General features: G+C 34.0%; 1 protein-coding gene across 1 annotated transcript in view; it reads right to left on the bottom strand.

Moving 5' to 3' along the window:
• Nucleotides 1–18,655, bottom strand: part of PIK3C3 (phosphatidylinositol 3-kinase catalytic subunit type 3) — a 126,533-nt gene that overhangs the window by 26,813 nt on the left and 81,065 nt on the right. The window contains exons 16-21 of the mRNA XM_032245263.1: nt 16,766–16,897; nt 12,880–13,008; nt 12,216–12,285; nt 10,371–10,435; nt 7,581–7,665; nt 5,528–5,602 (exon numbers count right to left, since the gene is read on the bottom strand). Of these exons, the coding sequence (XP_032101154.1) occupies nt 5,528–5,602; nt 7,581–7,665; nt 10,371–10,435; nt 12,216–12,285; nt 12,880–13,008; nt 16,766–16,897 (556 nt within the window). The remainder of the gene's footprint in view (nt 1–5,527; nt 5,603–7,580; nt 7,666–10,370; nt 10,436–12,215; nt 12,286–12,879; nt 13,009–16,765; nt 16,898–18,655) is intronic.

The following is an 18,655-nucleotide window of genomic DNA, read 5'->3' on the forward strand; positions in this document are numbered from 1 at the left end:
CCATTAAAAGAAACCTGTGATTTACTTATGACTGAAAAAATACTCGTTTAGAATCCCAAAGTAGGCTTCAATGGTCTCTAACTAAAATGAAACTAATTTTGGGGGGGAGATCAATATACTTCACCAGATTCCCAAGGAAAGTCCATAATTCAACAAATATGAGGAACCAGTTTTACAAAAGTGAATTTGATGACTTCAGTCCTGGAAAAACAACATCCCTATAGTCTCTTAAGGTTCAAGGGGATTGTGTTACGATTTTAACTTTCCATGATCTGATGAAAAGTCTGGATCAGTTTCTGTTAACCATCTTACCACCTTCAACTAAATATCTGTCATCTGTTCGACTAAGAGCTAAGCAATTCTGTTCGTACTTTATTCTCATCCTGAAGTTCTCATTTATCTTTTACTTTGTTGGATACACACTATTCTGCCCCATAAGAGGTAAAGAAATGAGAAGTTTACAATATTACAGGTGTAGATAAATTTTCCTTGGTTTTATTTAATTATTTAAATAATGTTTTGTCACCAATGCACTTGAACAATGGTCAAGCTGGTCAATCTCTGATACAAAACTGCCATCACACATGGTTTATTTAATGGGCTCCATGCTTTTAATAGGAAACCTATCACAGGTTTCTTCATTCATCACAGGAATTACTGGAATTCCAATATTGGCTATGTATGGCTGTTTACAAATGAAGAGTGTATTTCTATCCTTCTTGTCAGAAAACTCTCAAAGAAGAGGATTACTACTTACTTATGAGGCATAAAAGATTCAGTATCTAACAAGGAAACCATTATTATGCTTTACAAGTTCAAATAGCCATGTATTTTGAAAAGAGGCTATTAATGTAATGTTTTAAGAAAATTCATTTTCATAACTACTGAAGGGAATTTTTTTTAACTTAATATCTGAAAATGAAACTTGTAAAGGTTTAAAATACACGCCTTATGAAATTAAAAAAAAATGTTTAAGAAGTTCAGAGAGTATGATCTTATTCAAATCTATCACTTTAAACAGTCAAGAAATAAAGTATACATAAAACAAACTGGTTAAACTTCTTTAGTCCCCAACCTGAAAAACACAGGGAATAAGATGTGCTAATTAAATTTTCCTGTTATTTGCATAAATAACATGAACTTACTTAAAAAAAAGTAGTTCGAGGCATTTGTAATTCTTCGATTAAACAGAATATACAGTATTCTCTTTGACAGTATTTAATGGTAAAGTTTATTTTAAATTTCCATTTTGTTTATGTAATAATTACACGTGACCAATGTCAAAACTGTATTCATTCTGTTTTCATGCCTCTGTTTACTCTCCCCTTCTACTTGACTTTCTTCTGCTGTTCCCTATAATCAAAACTCTATTTTTTAAAGATTCCATATAATTCCCAAATCCAGAAATTCTTCCCTGACACCCTACTCCAGTGAGTTTCCCATTCAATTTTTAAAATATATAATCTGACATTTATTTACCATTTTTCTATAAAATGCCTTTTGTCTTATGTGAATGTTACATCTTTCCTATTGCCCTACCACTAAACCTGGAAACAAAGAAGGTAGCAAACAGCAATTTATTCTTACAGCAAAATCTGTATTTGCAGAATTAATAATTCTGCATATGGGGAGTTTATTCAGTATTAACTCCTACATTATAGATATACCTTCCATTAGTTCCATCCCTCTAGAGAACCATCTATTACAGGAGCTATATTGAGAAAGAAAATGTCCAATTAAGATAACAATAAGAATAACCATTTTTTTTTACTTTGAGCTTTCTGACAAAAGGTTCGAAGCGTATTACTCTAAAGTGGCAAGGCAGACAAAAAAGCCACTACCTCTCTCACAAATGGCAACTCAAGGTTCGGAGGGCCATTCTTAGGACTCACAATGAACTTTCCATTTAGTACAAATACCGGTTCCCTGTTTACTTTTGTGAACGCTTTTCAGTTATTTACAAATGAATTTCAAATACTGGTTGTATTAAAAAGTACACCATAAGCAATAAGCATATTTTTCAATTATACTGTTTCCCCTTTCCTCAAATTCTCAAAAATAAAAACAAAAAATTAACCATTCTTCAAAGAGCTGGGATAAAATCAAACTGTGTTTTTTTTTTTTTGAATCCTGCCACAACTGATGTCCCTAAGTAAGCCTTTTAAAGCTTCTCCTAAGGACAATAACTCTGGGGTAAAAAGTGTATTATTTTTTCAACACCACACCACAGCTTAAACTTTGTAATTTCCTGTCCAAAGAATTCTATAGTAATAATAATTCTAAAAATCTACAGCAATGCACTAAGAAGTAAAATATCATTCACCCCAAATTTGTTTCAAGAAAACAGTGTTTTAATCACCTGACAATGCACCGACAAGAGAATCACCATACTTTCACATTTATGATGGATACACAGCGCCCTCTGCTGCACAAGTTGTGTAAACTTCAACGAAGCTAAAAGTATTCAAAGACAAAGCACGGGCCAAAAACATGTCTGGGAAATCCATAATTGGGACTAATATTTTGCATTTCAGAAGATTACTCTTGTATAGATTTTGACATTCTCTATATGCAGTGAATCATTTTCTTTCACATGCCCAGAGTTCTTAGCTGGATCATTTTCTATTTCACCTAAATTTAGAGGGTGGAATAGTTTGTCTGGGTAAGTCCCCCCAAAATATCAGTGAAATGAAATCTGTATGTCTCCTTCTTCTAATCCATCCTCCATATCAAAGAACTAGACACAGATGATACAGTGGAAGTCTGATTACAATTCAAAACCACTTTAATCTAAAGCAGAATTTAAGACTCTAAACCTGCTCAGGCTGGCAAATGAGAACAGAAAACAAAGGTGTCTTATTTGGTAGAATAAGAAAAATGTTACTTGATATTTAAAAAAAACGCTCCATCGCCACTGAAAGACTGGACAGTTATGTAAAAGAACCCAAAGTTTTCAATTTGAAGGCATAATTAACTCAAAATATACAAGGTCAATTCTTCATGACAGTTGAGGCATTTTTAAACTAAAAACACTGAAATGTTATTTCCTGCAATGAACCACATTCAAAATTCGCTTTGAACTATACAAAGGCTTTTAATAACATATATAAAATGTAACTTAACACCACTTTGAAATAGAGACTCAGTAAAAATGACTAGAAACACAAAATTTTTTAAATTAATTATTATAAATTGTTACAAGTTGAGGAATGCATTACACTTCTATTTGTCTTGACAATACTCAGTCTCTCCTTATAGAATCTAATTTCATCCAAACCAAAACTAAAAACTTGAAAACATGTATCCTAGTAAGAAAGATTTAAAATGCTAACTGCATAGTGTAACTGGATGAAATAATTACAGAGCAGTTAAGAAAAAATGAACTGCTGTTTTAATAGAAAAAAAGTGCATCTTACATGTATGCACATTTTAGGGTTAAGTTTTAGTTTTTAAAAAGCAAATATGGAGCACCCTCTAGTGGAAAACTATTAACAAAAGCTTAAAGCTTCTGCTTCTGAAATTGAATTCAATTTCCATTAAAAAGTAACTGAAAACTGGGCCAAAAAAGTATATTACGTAGATTCCCTCTTTCGGTCTTAACTCTTAAATACCCCCTCACACACAAATACACACACAAGAGGGCACTTTTCAAAGTCCAACACAAAAAGGTCTTTTACACTATCTGATTATCATTTTGTTTTAAAAAAAGAATCAAGTAGAATTTTTGAATATAACATTACAGTTGTAATATTACTTTTATATTAAATAATTCCATTGTAGTTATAAATGCTTACAACCTAGAAACAAATGGAATCATTTTGGTTGCTTGATTCTTGTGGTTAAAAGACTCAACCAGTAAAGAAGAACTAATGAAAATAACACATGAAAACTTCCAAATTATAATTCTCTCCAAACACACCATAATTTTTTATAAATATTCTCTGCTAAATTAGCAAATCAGCCAAGAATCTCCATGGCAATCTGGTTATATTCTTTTGGTCTTGGTTATTAAGGAGACTGACTGGCTTTGACACAGACATGACATCACACATGTAAGTTCTAACACAGATGATTTTTCATAAGTAACAATTAAAAAATGAATATAAAATAATTTTGTGTTTCTAGTCATTTTTACTGAGTCTCTATTTCAAAGCAGTTTCAAGTTACATTTTATATATGTTATAAAAAGTCTTTGTATAGTAATAAAAAATGAATATAAAAACACTTTAACTAGGTGTTGTTCAAGGTCTGGAGACATGGTGGTAACCCAAATAGACAGAAGTTCCTGCTCTCATGGAACTTGCATCCTGAATGGGAGATGATAAGCACTCAACAAGCTCTAGGAGAGCAAGGCTTTCTGTCTGTTCTGTTAACTTTTATATTCTCAGCATCTACTAAGTGTACAATAAATAGCTGTTGAATTAAACAAAAAAGGTAACCAGCTGGTGATAAATGCTATAAACAAAACAGTAATAAGTAGAGAGCTTTGGAGGAACAGGTAGATATGCTATTACAGATCAAAGAGTTAGAAAGGGCTTCTCTGAAGAGAGGTCATTAGAACTTCAAATTAATAACTAAAGTCAGCCCTGCAAAGATCTGAATAAAAAACTTTCCAGAAAGAGAAAACAACAAAGGCTCTTGCCTGAGGCAAGAGTGGTCTGACACTGAGACAAAAGACCTGCCTGGACAAGCCACAAGGCCCCAGTAAAGAGTTCAGATTTCATTCAAATTGTTTAGGCAACATATATTGGTCACTTCAAGTGGGGTGAAAGTAGTGAAAATGAAGACAGTGGGTACTTCATGATCTATTTTGGAGTTGAGGAGTAGACAAGATTTGCTAATAGGTTCAGTATGTGAGATAAGGCCACCAGACATATTAAGGACTCTGAGGTCTAGAGCTTGAACAACTGGGTGGATGATGATGGTATCTATTAAAATGGGAAAATGAGGTGAGGAGCAGCATTTAGGCAGGTAGTGGAGGAGAGAGACAACATTTTACAACTGGCCATATATAATGAGAATTTCAAGTAAGGAGTTCGATACTTCAATTTGAAGTTAATGAAACAGACCAAGGTAGAAAGCTCTAAGTCTAGAAGTTGTATGCATAAAGATAAATACATAGGGCTAAAGAGTTATCAGGACAAAGCAGGCTGAGAATGATTATTCCATAGAACTCCAAGGGGAAAAATAAATTAAGGTATTAAAGTGAATTAAGCACGCTTTGTAAGAGAAAGGGCATTTTAACAATCTAACTAGAGCTTTACAGTAAGAGATTATGCTGCTTGCATACATTATGGGTTTTGCATAAAAAGAGGAATTTCAAGTACAGAAATATGGGCAAAATGAGCATCTGTAGGATTACTACTAAAGCAATTCTTACAAGGGAAAGGACTTTCCCCAAGGTAACATTAAAGGAATTTTTAAGACTCTGGTTTATCTTCACTTATGCAACTTATCTTGTTAGTAAATAGATTCAGGGGTAAAAACCACGGGCATATAAAATGTATGTCTAGCCATTAACTGTTACCTGTTTTTGTTAGCAAAAGGTTATCCAGGTGCCTGTCTCCAACTCCAAGTATATACGTGATCACGCAATATCCAGCTGCAATAACAGTTAAAAAAAAAAGTGAAAACAAATGCAAACCAGGCTATACATTCTACTGAATATGAAAGTAGTTTGTACAACTTTAATACAAATTTGTTTTCTAAGGTCTTTGGTTTTTCATCTAAATTCTCAATATGCGATCTTTATAAAGAGTCTGTCACTTGAAACTCAAAGTACTATGTAAAACAATACATTAGGGGAAACATTTTCTCTCAAAAGCTTCAGCATTTTTAAGTCTTTAAGCCGGGCGCGGTGGCTCAAGCCTGTAATCCCAGCACTTTGGGAGGCCGAGGCTGGGTGGATCGCGAGGTCAAGAGATCGAGACCATCCTGGTCAACATGGTGAAACCCTGTCTCTACTAAAAATACAAAAAATTAGCTGGGCATGGTGGCGCGTGCCTGTAGTCCCAGCTGCTCAGGAGGCTGAGGCAGGAGAATTGCCTGAACCCAGGAGGCGGAGGTTGCGGTGAGCCGAGATCGCGCCATTGCACTCCAGCCTGGGTAACAAGAGCGAAACTCCGTCTCAAAAAAAAAAAAAAAAAAAAAGTCTTTAAATACTGCATGTAATCATGTTTATGAGCAAATTCAGTTACATGTAATATATGTTTACATTCCTATAGTAAAAATAAGAATTAAAACTATAAAGGATTCTAATATATACAAACACAGTTTTATTTCCATATTCTCAAAGTTCATTTTCTTTCTGCTTTTCAGACAAAAATGTATCATCAAGAATACACTTGAGAGTAAGGTGCAATATAATTTGGAAAGTGACTTCACAGAGAATGTTGTGAAAAACGCAAACATATTAACGTATAAGAAAGTAACTTCGACACCATAAAATAACGTGCCAGTTTAAACATAGTTTTAACAACTAACTAGAAAGCCTTCTTCTTGCTCTCCCAGCTTATGTATAGGCATAAGTACGGACATAAACATAAACATAGCACTTATATAATACAGGTATAACAAATCATATACCCTAAGTCATTCAGGGATCAACTCTAGTGTCAACTCCTTTATCAACCCTCCCTTAAACAATCTAGTTATAACAAAAAAACTTAAAAATAAGAATAAAAAAATAAACATGCTGGCATGGTGCCTCATGCCTGCAATCTCAGCATTTTGCAAGGCCGAGGCAGGTGATCATTTGAGCCCAGGAGTTTGGGACCAGCTGGGCAACATGCCAAAACCCCATCTCTATAAAAAATACAAAACAATTAGCCGGGTGCGGTGGCACATGCCTCCTACAGTCCCAGGTACGTGGCAGGCTGAGGTAGGAGAATCACCTGAGCCTGGAACATCGAGGCTGCAGTGAGCCATGATAGCGCCACTGCACTTCAGTCAGCCTGGGTGACAGAGTGTAACCCTGTCTCCAGGAAATAAAAATAAAAATAAATAAAACAAAATGAAAAAAAAAATCCTTTAGAATATAAGCTTCATGAAGTTAGGTATAAATGACTGAAGAATAAAAATTAATCCCTATGTCACCTATTATTTATTTCTAGATAATGCTACTACTGCTTACTTATTTCTAGGAATGGACCATAAGTACCGACTCTAAAATACCATGAAGGCATCCTTTTAATGAAGCACCATTATCTTAGCTCTTAAACTTTATCTAAAGCACAATTATTTCTGATTGAGACTTTTCCCATAATCTACTTAGTTTCTGTTATTCAAAAACAGAGAACATCTAATGGAAAATTAACAGCTTCCAGAAAGAGATGAATTATAATTATAAAATAGTTTAATGATTGCAAAGATATATTCTTGAAAGACTAAACAGAATTTACACCTTGTTACTACTATTATGTCAAAGCATTAATGAGTACTTTAATCAATGTTTATCTTTTACTCTTCCTATAGAGCATTTAAATATTAACATGTCCTAAATGTATATGAATATGGCAATATCAGGATGGGCTGCTCTTATTTGAACATATTAATGGAAAGTAACAGCCTGAAAAACTTACCACAGCTTTTAACGTAAGTGTCCATGACCTCAGCACTAATCCCATTTGGCCCATTCTCACTTGGTGCATATTTTCTAAAAAAGTTCTGAAAGACATTACTTACATGTTTAAGAATTAAGTATAAACAAATTACATGTTTTGAAACTATAAATAATGACCAACAAGGGTCTAGCTTAATCAAAATACAGTATGAGAGGGGTGACTGAACAAAATAATAGTAAGAGTATGATAAATACACTAGAATTTCCAGAGTCTAGAACAGTTTTCTCTCATGAGAAACTGTGTCTAATTTTTTCCCCCAGATTACCAATTGAATCTATTCTTTTACATTTAAAGGATAAAAAAAAGAAAAAAAAAGAAAAGCCACAGAGCACATTATTTGAAAACACGATTAACGTCCTACTACAAAATAAGTTTATCCTATGTTTTCACCTTTTTGGTATACCCTGTATGTCTGACAAAGGACTGGTATCTGGAATATATTTTTAAAACTCCTAGAACTAGAATCAATAAGAAAAACACAAACAACCCAACAGGAACATGGGCCACAGGAGGATGTGAACAAGCACTTCACAGAAGAAACAAATGGCCTATACACATATTTTCATATGTTCAATCTTATGGATAATCAGGAAAATGCAAAGAAACCAAAATGAGATAAGAATGGTTTGAAGTTTGGCAACACTAAGATTTGGCAAAGATGGGTAGTAAGGAGAAACACAAGAAGTGTAACTATTTTGGAAAACAACTTTTAATTAGCAAAAAACAGCTCTGAAATACCAAATAAAGCTGAACATGATCTAGGACACAGCTAAATGCCTTACACAGATCAGATATGCAGTCAAGAATCAAGGTGTAGCTGTTTGCATTTTATAAATCTGTTGTAAATTGTGTTCACCAATTTACAAATTGTTAGTGTTTTCATTTTACAAAATCATAATTACACAAAACAACAAATAATCAAAAACTTGTGAAACAATGATGGCAATTAGGACCCATGTTAAAAACTTTAAGTACACTTCATGTCCTCTTCAGAACAATGCTAGAGTAACATGGGTGGTACCCAAATTTTACAGATGGAAAAACAGTGTGTTGAATGGTATATTAAAGGGGTCCCCAGAACCACTGACAGGTTTGACTTGCTAGAAGGTCTTACAGACAAAAGATAAAGTTGTACCATGACTAAGGTTTGTTACAAAGAGAGGATACACAATAGTATCAACATGGAAATCATATGTAGGAAAAAATCTGGAGAAATTCATTCATATCCATCTCTGTTCTGTGAAGAGACACACTGAGCTGCTTCTCCAATAGCCAAAGATAAAAAAAAATAAAAAGTAGTAACATGGGTGCAGTGTTTCTGCCGAGGGAAGCTCATTAGAGGCTTAGAACCCAAGGTTTTATCAAGAACTGGTCGCCCAGGCACCTTCTGTCTAGCAACTATAAAATTCCAGACTCCCAGGAGGAAAGCAGGTTGTTTAGTATAAAGCACATTATTTGAACAAAGAATCTAGGCACAGCGAACCACCCTTCTCAATTAGGAAGCAAAGGCAACATGCTGAAAGCCAATGACCTATCTCCTGGCAAGGAGGGCTTTCCAAAGATAGCAACCTTAGGCCTACTATGTTAACTCTTCTCTGCAGAAAGAGTTAACCAGTTCACTCAAGGTTACAGAGCTGGAAAGTTACAAACGTGGAATTCAATTCCAGGCAGTTTAATGTCTTGCCTGAGCTTTTAACCACTGCACCTGACTGCACCCCAAATCAATAACAGAATAAGCACCTGCTTTGCAAAAGAATCAGAATAATAATTTCCTACAAATCTAACTTTCATAATGAATAAATGTAACAATTAAATATGGAAAGGCAAAAACACACTGCATCAAATATTCTCTACCAAGCCTTTCTATGTATTATCTTCGATCTCAGGTCTATCAATTTTTGTTTGAAACATACCTTTTTCTTACATGGGGAAATAGAAAAATTATATTTAAAAAATACAAAAATAAACCATTAAGATATTACAACAACTAATACATGTATTTAAAGGGTAAAAAATCTCCAAAGATATATATTTATTTGTCCCAGGAACCACTCGCCTTTTCTCGTATTAAAGGGTAGCAACAGGTTGGAGGGAGAGGATAGGGGTCTTAAATAATTATACAAAAGATGGATGAGCAACAATATCACGACAGCAGTGTTCTGAGTAACAAAAACTAGATGGAAATAATCAAAGTTCCCATCAATTAATATCAAATAAATTATAACATCTCCATACTTTGGAAAATAATGCAAGTATAAACATTAACAAATTTTAATTTCTTCACCAATTAATTTTTTTTTTTTTGGACACAGAGTCTTACTCTCTCGCCCAGGATGGAGTGCAATGATGTGATCTCAGTTCACTGCAGCCTTCACCTCCCAGGTTCAAGCAATTTTCCTGCCTTAGCCTCCCAAGTAGCTGGGACTATAGGTACATGCCACTGTGCCTGCCTGAGTTTTGTGTTTTTAGTGGAGATGGTTTTTCACCATGTTGGCCAGGCTGTGTTCAACAATTAATGCCGGATCCCTTGATATGCAATGCACTGTTCAAGGAACTGAGTATCTGTATGCAACAAACGGAAAAATCTTCAACTGAGAACACGCTTACTTCTGAATAAAGGAAGAAAAAAACTAGAAGAAAGAAAAATGGCAAAAGGAGACTTTCATTTTTAACTCTATGTTATAAAGACTGAATTTTTTTATGACAAGAATATATTCATGAATTGCATAATCTTTATTGATACCATACCTGAATGCTTCCCTCTGTATCAAGAACTTCAGCCACAGGAACTGACTGGATAAACTGCATGAAGCCTACACAGAAATGTATGCATTGCATTAAGCATAGCTACTGGTTAAGAAATGAAAATAAAGGTTCTGTTAAGAATAATCTTCATCTGTAAATGAATGCATTCCATATCTGAACAACTTAAAAAGATGTGTATACTATATTAAGTTTATACTGGCATTTATGTCATAGTACCTATAAGAAAACTATTTTTTTTTTAAAAAAAAAGCTGATTTAGTCTGCATGTTTCTCTAAGCTAATTTCTCTTATAAAACATGAGAAGCTAAAACTAATAGACTAAGCTTCTTAAATCCGGCATCAAAAATTTCTTCTTTCTGTAGACTTACAAAATGTACCAATTAAAATATTCCAAATTTAAAATCGCCATAAGATATCTAGAATTGTGGAATACAATCACCTAACCCTAAATGCCGTATGTAAAACTGTATGCAATGGCTCCTTTTGTCTAATATTCCATCTTGTGTCATTTCCTGGTAATGACAGGTGTGTAAATTCCTTAAACTACCAAAAAAAAAAAAAAAAAATGAGGGCAGAGGGGTCAGAATGAGAATGAGAAAAACTCAGTCTGCTAAATCTGAAGACAACAGAAGCATAAAACAATGGATATATTAAAAAAATAAAAGTTGAATTAAGGAAACAATATTTCAAGATCATAAACTATCATGATCTGATTCTGGTAAGCCTTACAGGATAATAAACTGCATGCAAATTAGGAGACTGTATACTCCTGTAGAGTAAGAAATATCTCATTTATTCTTACACCATAAATACAGAATAGTTGGCACTAATTCACCATTTATTGTTTCTCTACGATGTAGGAAGAAATTTGCCAAGTAAGCCAAAACAGATGCTTGACACTGCCTACATGGATCTTAAAGCTTATAAACTTCACTGAGATAAATACTATGAATATAAGGTACTATGAAAGGAAGTAATGTAAGGAGATGTAACTTACAGTAGGAATTGAAGGACATCTATCATTTGAGCCATGTTTTCAGGGATAAGAAAGTTAATAGGCCATGGAGCAAAGAATGTCTTAGACAATGATCACAGTGTATGTGAAGGCCTTAGAGCACAATGTATTAGATAAAACAAGGCAGCCAGTATGGCTAAAATCTAGAGTACACGGAAAGAGTGGCAAAAGGAAGAGGTTTGAAAGATAGATATAGGGTGTGTCTCATTATGCACACACTTAGAAGCTAGGTAAAGGTTTTTTTGGGTCTTTGTCCCAAGAGAAAATGAAAGCTAACAAATGAATTTTTGCAGGATAGTAAAGATGCACATTTGCACTTGAAGAGTAATTATGGCATCAAAAAGATTTGGGAGTGGCCAGAGGAAAAATAGAAAACCTATAGCATATGTTTTGTTTCTCAGTAACTACTGGTATAAAGCTAGAAAGGTAGCAAGGCTATGGAATTTACAGTAAGCATTAGCCAAGCATTCCCAGGAAATCTTCTACCAAACTTCCAGAGATTATTCATCTCAAAAGGACTTACATGCTCTGTCTGACTCTGTGTGTGAATGTGTGTGTGTGTGTGTGTGTGTGTGTGTGTGTCTATGTCTACAGGATTGTCTGAAATATCCTGTTTCTCAGTGACTACATTAACCAGTAGTTACTGACAAACAGGAAAGACAATGTAAGGGGGGCAGGCAGGAAGGTCCAACTTGTCTTCAGTGCTACAAATGGAATTTATTTGTATCTCTAACAGACTTAACAATTTTCAGTTTGAAAAAGTACACACAATGTACACTTAAGTAAACAATAATGATTTAAAATACACTCACCATGTTTTGTACTGGTGGCTAACACTTTATAAGGTGTCAATTTCAAGTCGAGATTTTCTTTCCGTAACAACTTTTAATCAAAAGGTAAAATAAATTAACCAAATGTAAAGATTGTTAAAAAACAGTTTTGTGGGCAAATAGTGTAGCAGTTTAATATGATACAGATTTAGGAAGTTAACCCAAATTAAGTTTATATTAATTAATTTAACTTTGATCATTAAAATTAAATTTATTAAGAACTTAGATGACGGGAAGCTAAATTTTTCATCTACGCTAAATCTCTGTCAGTAGTTTTCAGTGAACAATAGGCTTGTTCCTATCACTTCATGCAGTCCTTTCTGGACATAAAATACTTTAGAGCTCAGGAAAAGGGAAATGGGGGAAACATGTACTTTTTAATGCCAGGGACAGAGATGGAATTAAAAAGAAAAAAAAAAAAAAAAAGACTTAATAGAGGAAGGAAACTACTAAATCCCATATTTAGATAACTTAATCGAGGGAAAAAAAACTATAGAGCACATGTATTACATTTCATACTCTGTTGAGCTTTCTAGGATCGTACGTGAATATTACAAATACTTCTGTTCCATAAACAGCAAATATACTAAACCACAGTCTTCTAAAATGAAAAAAATGTTCCCCATGAACATAAGGTCATATTCACCTTGTCCATGAGTGAAATGATTTGAAGAATAAGTTGATCTTGACGTAAATCGTCTCCATGCTTAAATATAACTGGATATTTGCCTCCATCTTCTGTCTTAAAAAACAACTGTGCAGGCATAAGGGCACTCTGGAAAATAAAAATATTGATTTCAAATTTGGGCACGAATTAACACATAAAGATTTACCATACATACAAGAAAATGTTTATACACAAGATAAACACACATGGAAACAGGACCTAAAAAACAAGTTGGGTTTTCAGTGAGATACATTAGGGTACACTAGAAAGAACAATGAACTAGCTAATAGTCAGAAGACTACATGGTGGAAGGGGCACAAGCTCTACAATTAGTCATGCGATTGAAACACTCCAGGCTCTGCCAGGTACTAGTTGGATAGTCTTATGTGTATTCTTTAACTTGTTTCCTCACCTGTAAAACAAAAATAACATTTCTTCTGCAGAGTTACTCAGGCATTCAGAAACTGTACAGGTCAACAGTCTGGCACCATGCCTAATACAGAAGACATTCTACATATATATCTATCAACATTTTTGTTTTTAGAGGTACACTGGAATAAATAAGGTGAAACAGTACAGCATAACAATGTACCAGATGGAAAGTCTAGAGCCTTGTATACTACAGGTTGAGTATCCCATAACAGAAATGCTTGCAAGTGTTTTGGATTTTGGACTTTCCCGATTTTTTGAATGTTTGCATAATAACGTATTTCGGGGATGTGACCCAAGTTTAAACTTGAAATTCAATTATGTTTCACATATACCCTATACACATAGGCTGAAAGTAATTTTACATGATATTTTTAGTAATTTTGTGCATGAAACAAAATTCTGGCCATGTTTTCACTGTGATGCATGACATAAAGTCAGTTGCAGGGTTTTCTACTTGTAGCATCATGTCAGCACTCAAAAAGTTTCAGATTTTGGATTTTCGGTTTAAAGATGCTCAATCTATACTAGTCGTGCAGACTTAAGACTCAAATTCCTCATTTATAAAATGAGAGGAGATCTCAAATATCTGTATCTTTTACTCTGGAATAATTTATGTTTTCCTCAGAGTCCTTCCCTTAGTTATATGACCACCTAATTACTTTGGGTACATGTTTAAATCAACAAAAAAATAAATTAAATTCTCTTTAGAAAGGGCGAATCATACAAAACCTTACGTAAAGTGGCATGCTAAGAGGGATATTCTGGAGATAAATGATCAGAAAATTGTTCTGAGAGAGAGACCCTACTGAGTTTGGTCATTGAGAAGAAATTATATAAGAAAAAAATTTGGTGAAATATATTAATCCAAAGAAAACAAATGAGTCAAACAAATTTAAAAACAACAATAAAATGATAATAACCAAGAGAAATAATGGCCCAAAAAACATCATATAAAAGGATGAAGAGATGTGACAAAATAAATGGCAAAATGTTAATGACAGAATTAAAGCGGTATACACAGTTATCCACTGTAAAATTCCTTCAGCTTTGCTGTGTGCTTAAAAACTTTTTTATAAAATGCTGGGAAAAAAACAACAACATGGAAAATGGTTCAGAGAATGTATGTTTAAAACTTACAAACTCTAGTTGGAACAAAATTCTGAACTTTAAATTCTCTTAAATTTGAAATATCCTTTTATCACTCCTGGTGAAAACGTATTTTATAAATTACCCTGAGCCCTAGTTCATAAAAATTCAAGAATAATTGGAAGTTATCTTCCTAAAGATAAATGGTAGGCAGGAGAATCTTTGTTGTGATTTCCTTTTTCAGATTCAATTAGACTTCATCTAATTTAGATTTCATCTGAAATTTAAAGCAAGAAGACAACCACAGGGTACTAGCACTCATCCCAGTACCTTAAGGGGTCCACTACCCATGAGTATCAGCTTTGGCTGTTACACTAAGGTCTATAAAATTACTTTTAAAACTACTAGAAACAAGGGTGCATAGTCTTTTCAGCTCTAAGGCGCTTATACAAGGACAATAGGAGTCTACAGATCTCTTGCAAGTGCATGCAGAAATTTCAGTGTATGTGTACGCATACCGGCAATCTTCTAAAGTGCATAATCCATGACTTTCATCAGGTTCTCAAAGGTATCCATGAGCCAAAAATGAGTATGAATTACTTAGAGTTATGCAGCAACTCTACACAGAGACATTCTACAGAACTAATATTATGTGGCAACTGCCTCAGAACCATTATTCCTAAACTCCAACACAAAATTTTTAAGAATGCCCACATAATAAGGGTTGAAAGAAACATAATCAAGATTGAATATTCAGATCAAAAATATCTCTCATATTTTATTTCATAAGACATAATCATAATACTTTATAAATAAAAAGAATATGAGTCCAGAATACACCTACCAATAGAGGCAGATACATTTTCTATTATACTCCACTCTTAAAACACTTGCTATATGTCTTAGATACTCTTTTCCACCACAGTTGGAAAAAAAAGTGGTAAAATTACTTTTTTAATTCACTGTTCTTAATGAGTTCTTAGCATTCAAGAATACTAGAAGCTGGTCTTCTTTGAGAGTTCTAGCCCAAAGGAATGCCAGTTGTTTTATGTCTATTACCTTGTGTATAGTTTTTCACATTTCAGTCTCCAGTAGACTGCAAGCACGAACTAAAAAATATTTGCATTGTATCTCCTATAGCAGTATTTTCAAATTGCATACTATAATACCAGTATTTTTCAAACTGCAGGTTGTAATCTGTTAGTGAGTTTTAAAAACAAATAACCAGCAACACTTAAAAATTAAAAAATTAAAGCAACAGAATAATGTATAAAATAATAGAAACTAACTGTCCCTAACACCCAGTTAAGGTGAGGTACTGCTTTATGAAACTTATGTTTCAGTTGTATGAGCTGGGCTGCAACCCATGATCAAATATTAGATTGCCTTGAAACTTACCTCTTTAAAAAATATAAACTATTTCCTACTATAACTACAACCCTTTGTATATACACTAGTTGTTGTTCTATGAGCCCTTTCTTAACTCGTGCAAAGTAATATTCAATGCAACTATGCCTTTCTACCGCGAGACTCACAAAACATAAAACACCATGTCTCACAAAGATCTTTCAGTATGATGTTGACAGTTAATGATGATCAGGCCATTGGCCCTTTGAGCCTGATTAGAGAAGGCAGCTGCATCAGCTGTTTCTACCTGAACTAGTGGCCAGCCAATAGGAAAAACACCAACCCTGGTGTTTTAAGGACTAAAGATAATTGCCACTTGAAAATATAAGAAAAAACTTAAGTTTCAACAGGAACAGATATCAGATTGAGAAATGTTAAAAAGGTCAACTGGGACTCATATCTAACCATCTGAACTCATGAACTGAATGAATGAATGAATGAATGAATGAATGAATATGTTTGCAATTTGCCCTTTAAAAAGAAAGTTTACATAAAGAAAAGTAATTATGGTTCCGATTAACAATTAGCTCAAAAAATTAAATATTATGTTGGGTATGATGGCACATGCCTATAATCCCAACGCTTTGGGAGGTTGAGGTGGGAAGAGTGCTTGAAGCCAGGAGTATGAGACCAGCCTGGATACAAACTGAGGACCCATCTCTACAAAACTATAACAATAAAAAGATTAAATATTAAAAAACAACCCAGAGATATAAAACTGTTTCACATATCATATAAAAATGCCTATGTATTGGTAACAAAAAAAGATCTTAAATCAAAACACATTGATTAATAAAAGTAACCTTTGATCGAGCATTTACTAAATCAACTAGCATTATGGCTATGATCTCTGCAATGTATTAATTTTCCACAGTAGTAACTCTGATCTAGTTTAATAATTAGGTTCCAATCATACACATTAAATATCCGTCACAATTACCTTAAACAGTGTAGCTGTTTCTGGAATTATTCCTCTAATTTTCACTTGGGGTTCTAAGGGCAATGGGATAAGTTCCACGTCTGACAAATTCATCTTTTCATTATCTCCAAGCAATGCCTGTAGTCTCTCATTCTAGAACAAATCAGAAAGGATTAATGAGGTTAAAATGGAAGAGGAGTTTATAAAACATATAGTAAAGACATAAAAATTGATTTCATTAACTTAAAAATATTTGCAAAGCACCAATATAATGTAAAGGAGATAGTTTGTATGTGAGAAACAAGTACTCATAAATAATCCACTTAACAATAGCAGCAGCATGCTTTAAATGAAGGAATCCCTTGACTGTGAAAAGCTGGACTTTCACAGGAAGGATAGAGAATACATTTCACTTGCTAAAGCTGACAAACAATCAGGAATTTATTCAAGTTGTACCTAAAGATTCAATTTCTGTTTCCAAGAATTTGTGAAGCCACAGAGAAATTGAAATTTCATTTGACGTTTAATTTTGCATGACCAAACATTAAGCAAAAATTTCATTACACTGCCCCAGTGCATTTTTTGAGTTTAAAGAGGAAACTGGAACTATAAGCCTACTTTCTAAGTTTCACTGAATCTGTATGGTCAAAGTTTTCCTAAGATATCATCACCATTCATTTTCTTCAGCTCATATACATAATGCATTAAGCTAACATTACAGAAACTGAGAAATCCAAGTCATGATGAAACAGCTTTATCATTAATCAACGTCTATACTATTTAGAAGAAGCCCTTCCATTCAATTTCAAAAGAACAATCAATTTCCTTTAAAAGCTGGGAGAGTTCTGCAATCTTTAGCAGCAGAGCTTGCTCCCCTAAATAGGAAAGTTTGTTCTTTAAGATAAAAAACTCGACATGACAATCCCAGCAGCATAAAACACTTCAACTATAATGCCACTGGGAAGTTGAAGTGCTTTGTGCTGCTGGGTATACCTCAAAGGAGAGAACTCCGGAATCAGTGAAAGAAAGACATTCAGAAAAAAAAAATATGTTTCAAGGACAACCAAGACAGAAAACAATTATTTCCCTTCAGTAATAATCCAATCTCTTCCTGAATGGTGAAAAGTTTAAGTTAAAATCAACTGGTATGAATTTCTACATAAGTGTTATAAAAATCACTAAATCTACTCCTTAACTAAATGGATGGTCAGATCTACTAATGTGAAGTAATGCCAACTAATTTGAGAGTAAAGTTATCCTATCTTAACAAATTTCTAGCTGACGTGCTGATTAAAAAAATAAAATAAAATAACCAGAAAGTAAATAAGAATGGGGTGGAAAATCTAGCCACTTCTTCCCACCTCTACCACTATAAGCCCTAAGAACCCAACCACCATGATTTCTCATCTTGATTAATGCAATAGCCTCCTGATTGCTCCTCTTCTTCAAACTTTTAGCCATCTTACAGTTTCTTATCAAAAGTAACCAGGGTGCAGCTGCTAAAATGAAAGTCAGTTCATGTTACCCTTCTATTCAAAATCTCCAACAGCTTCTATTCTTAATGTTTCAGTCAAAATAATATTGACTATAATGATTTACAGGGATAAATTCCATCCATTTCCCAATTATCTCTAAACTCATCTCCTATTAGTACTGTACCCAATGCCTCTGCTCCAAATACACTGGGCTTCTTCCTATTTCTCACAACTGCCACATATGCTCCCACCTGAGGGCCTGTGCACTGCTGTTCCTCTGGCTGGAACCGGCTTGCTCTCTTACCTGCTTCAGGTCTTTGTGCAAATGTCAATTTCTCAGTGAGGCCTTGTCTGGCCACCATATTAAGAACTGAAACACTGCCTTACTACTGGACACAAGTACTGCCTATTTCCCCTTACTGTTTTTTTTTTTTTT

This window comes from Sapajus apella, unplaced genomic scaffold (assembly GCF_009761245.1).
Source record: "Sapajus apella isolate SASKATOON/1434 unplaced genomic scaffold, GSC_monkey_1.0 scaffold57, whole genome shotgun sequence".
Lineage (NCBI taxonomy): Eukaryota > Metazoa > Chordata > Mammalia > Primates > Cebidae > Sapajus > Sapajus apella.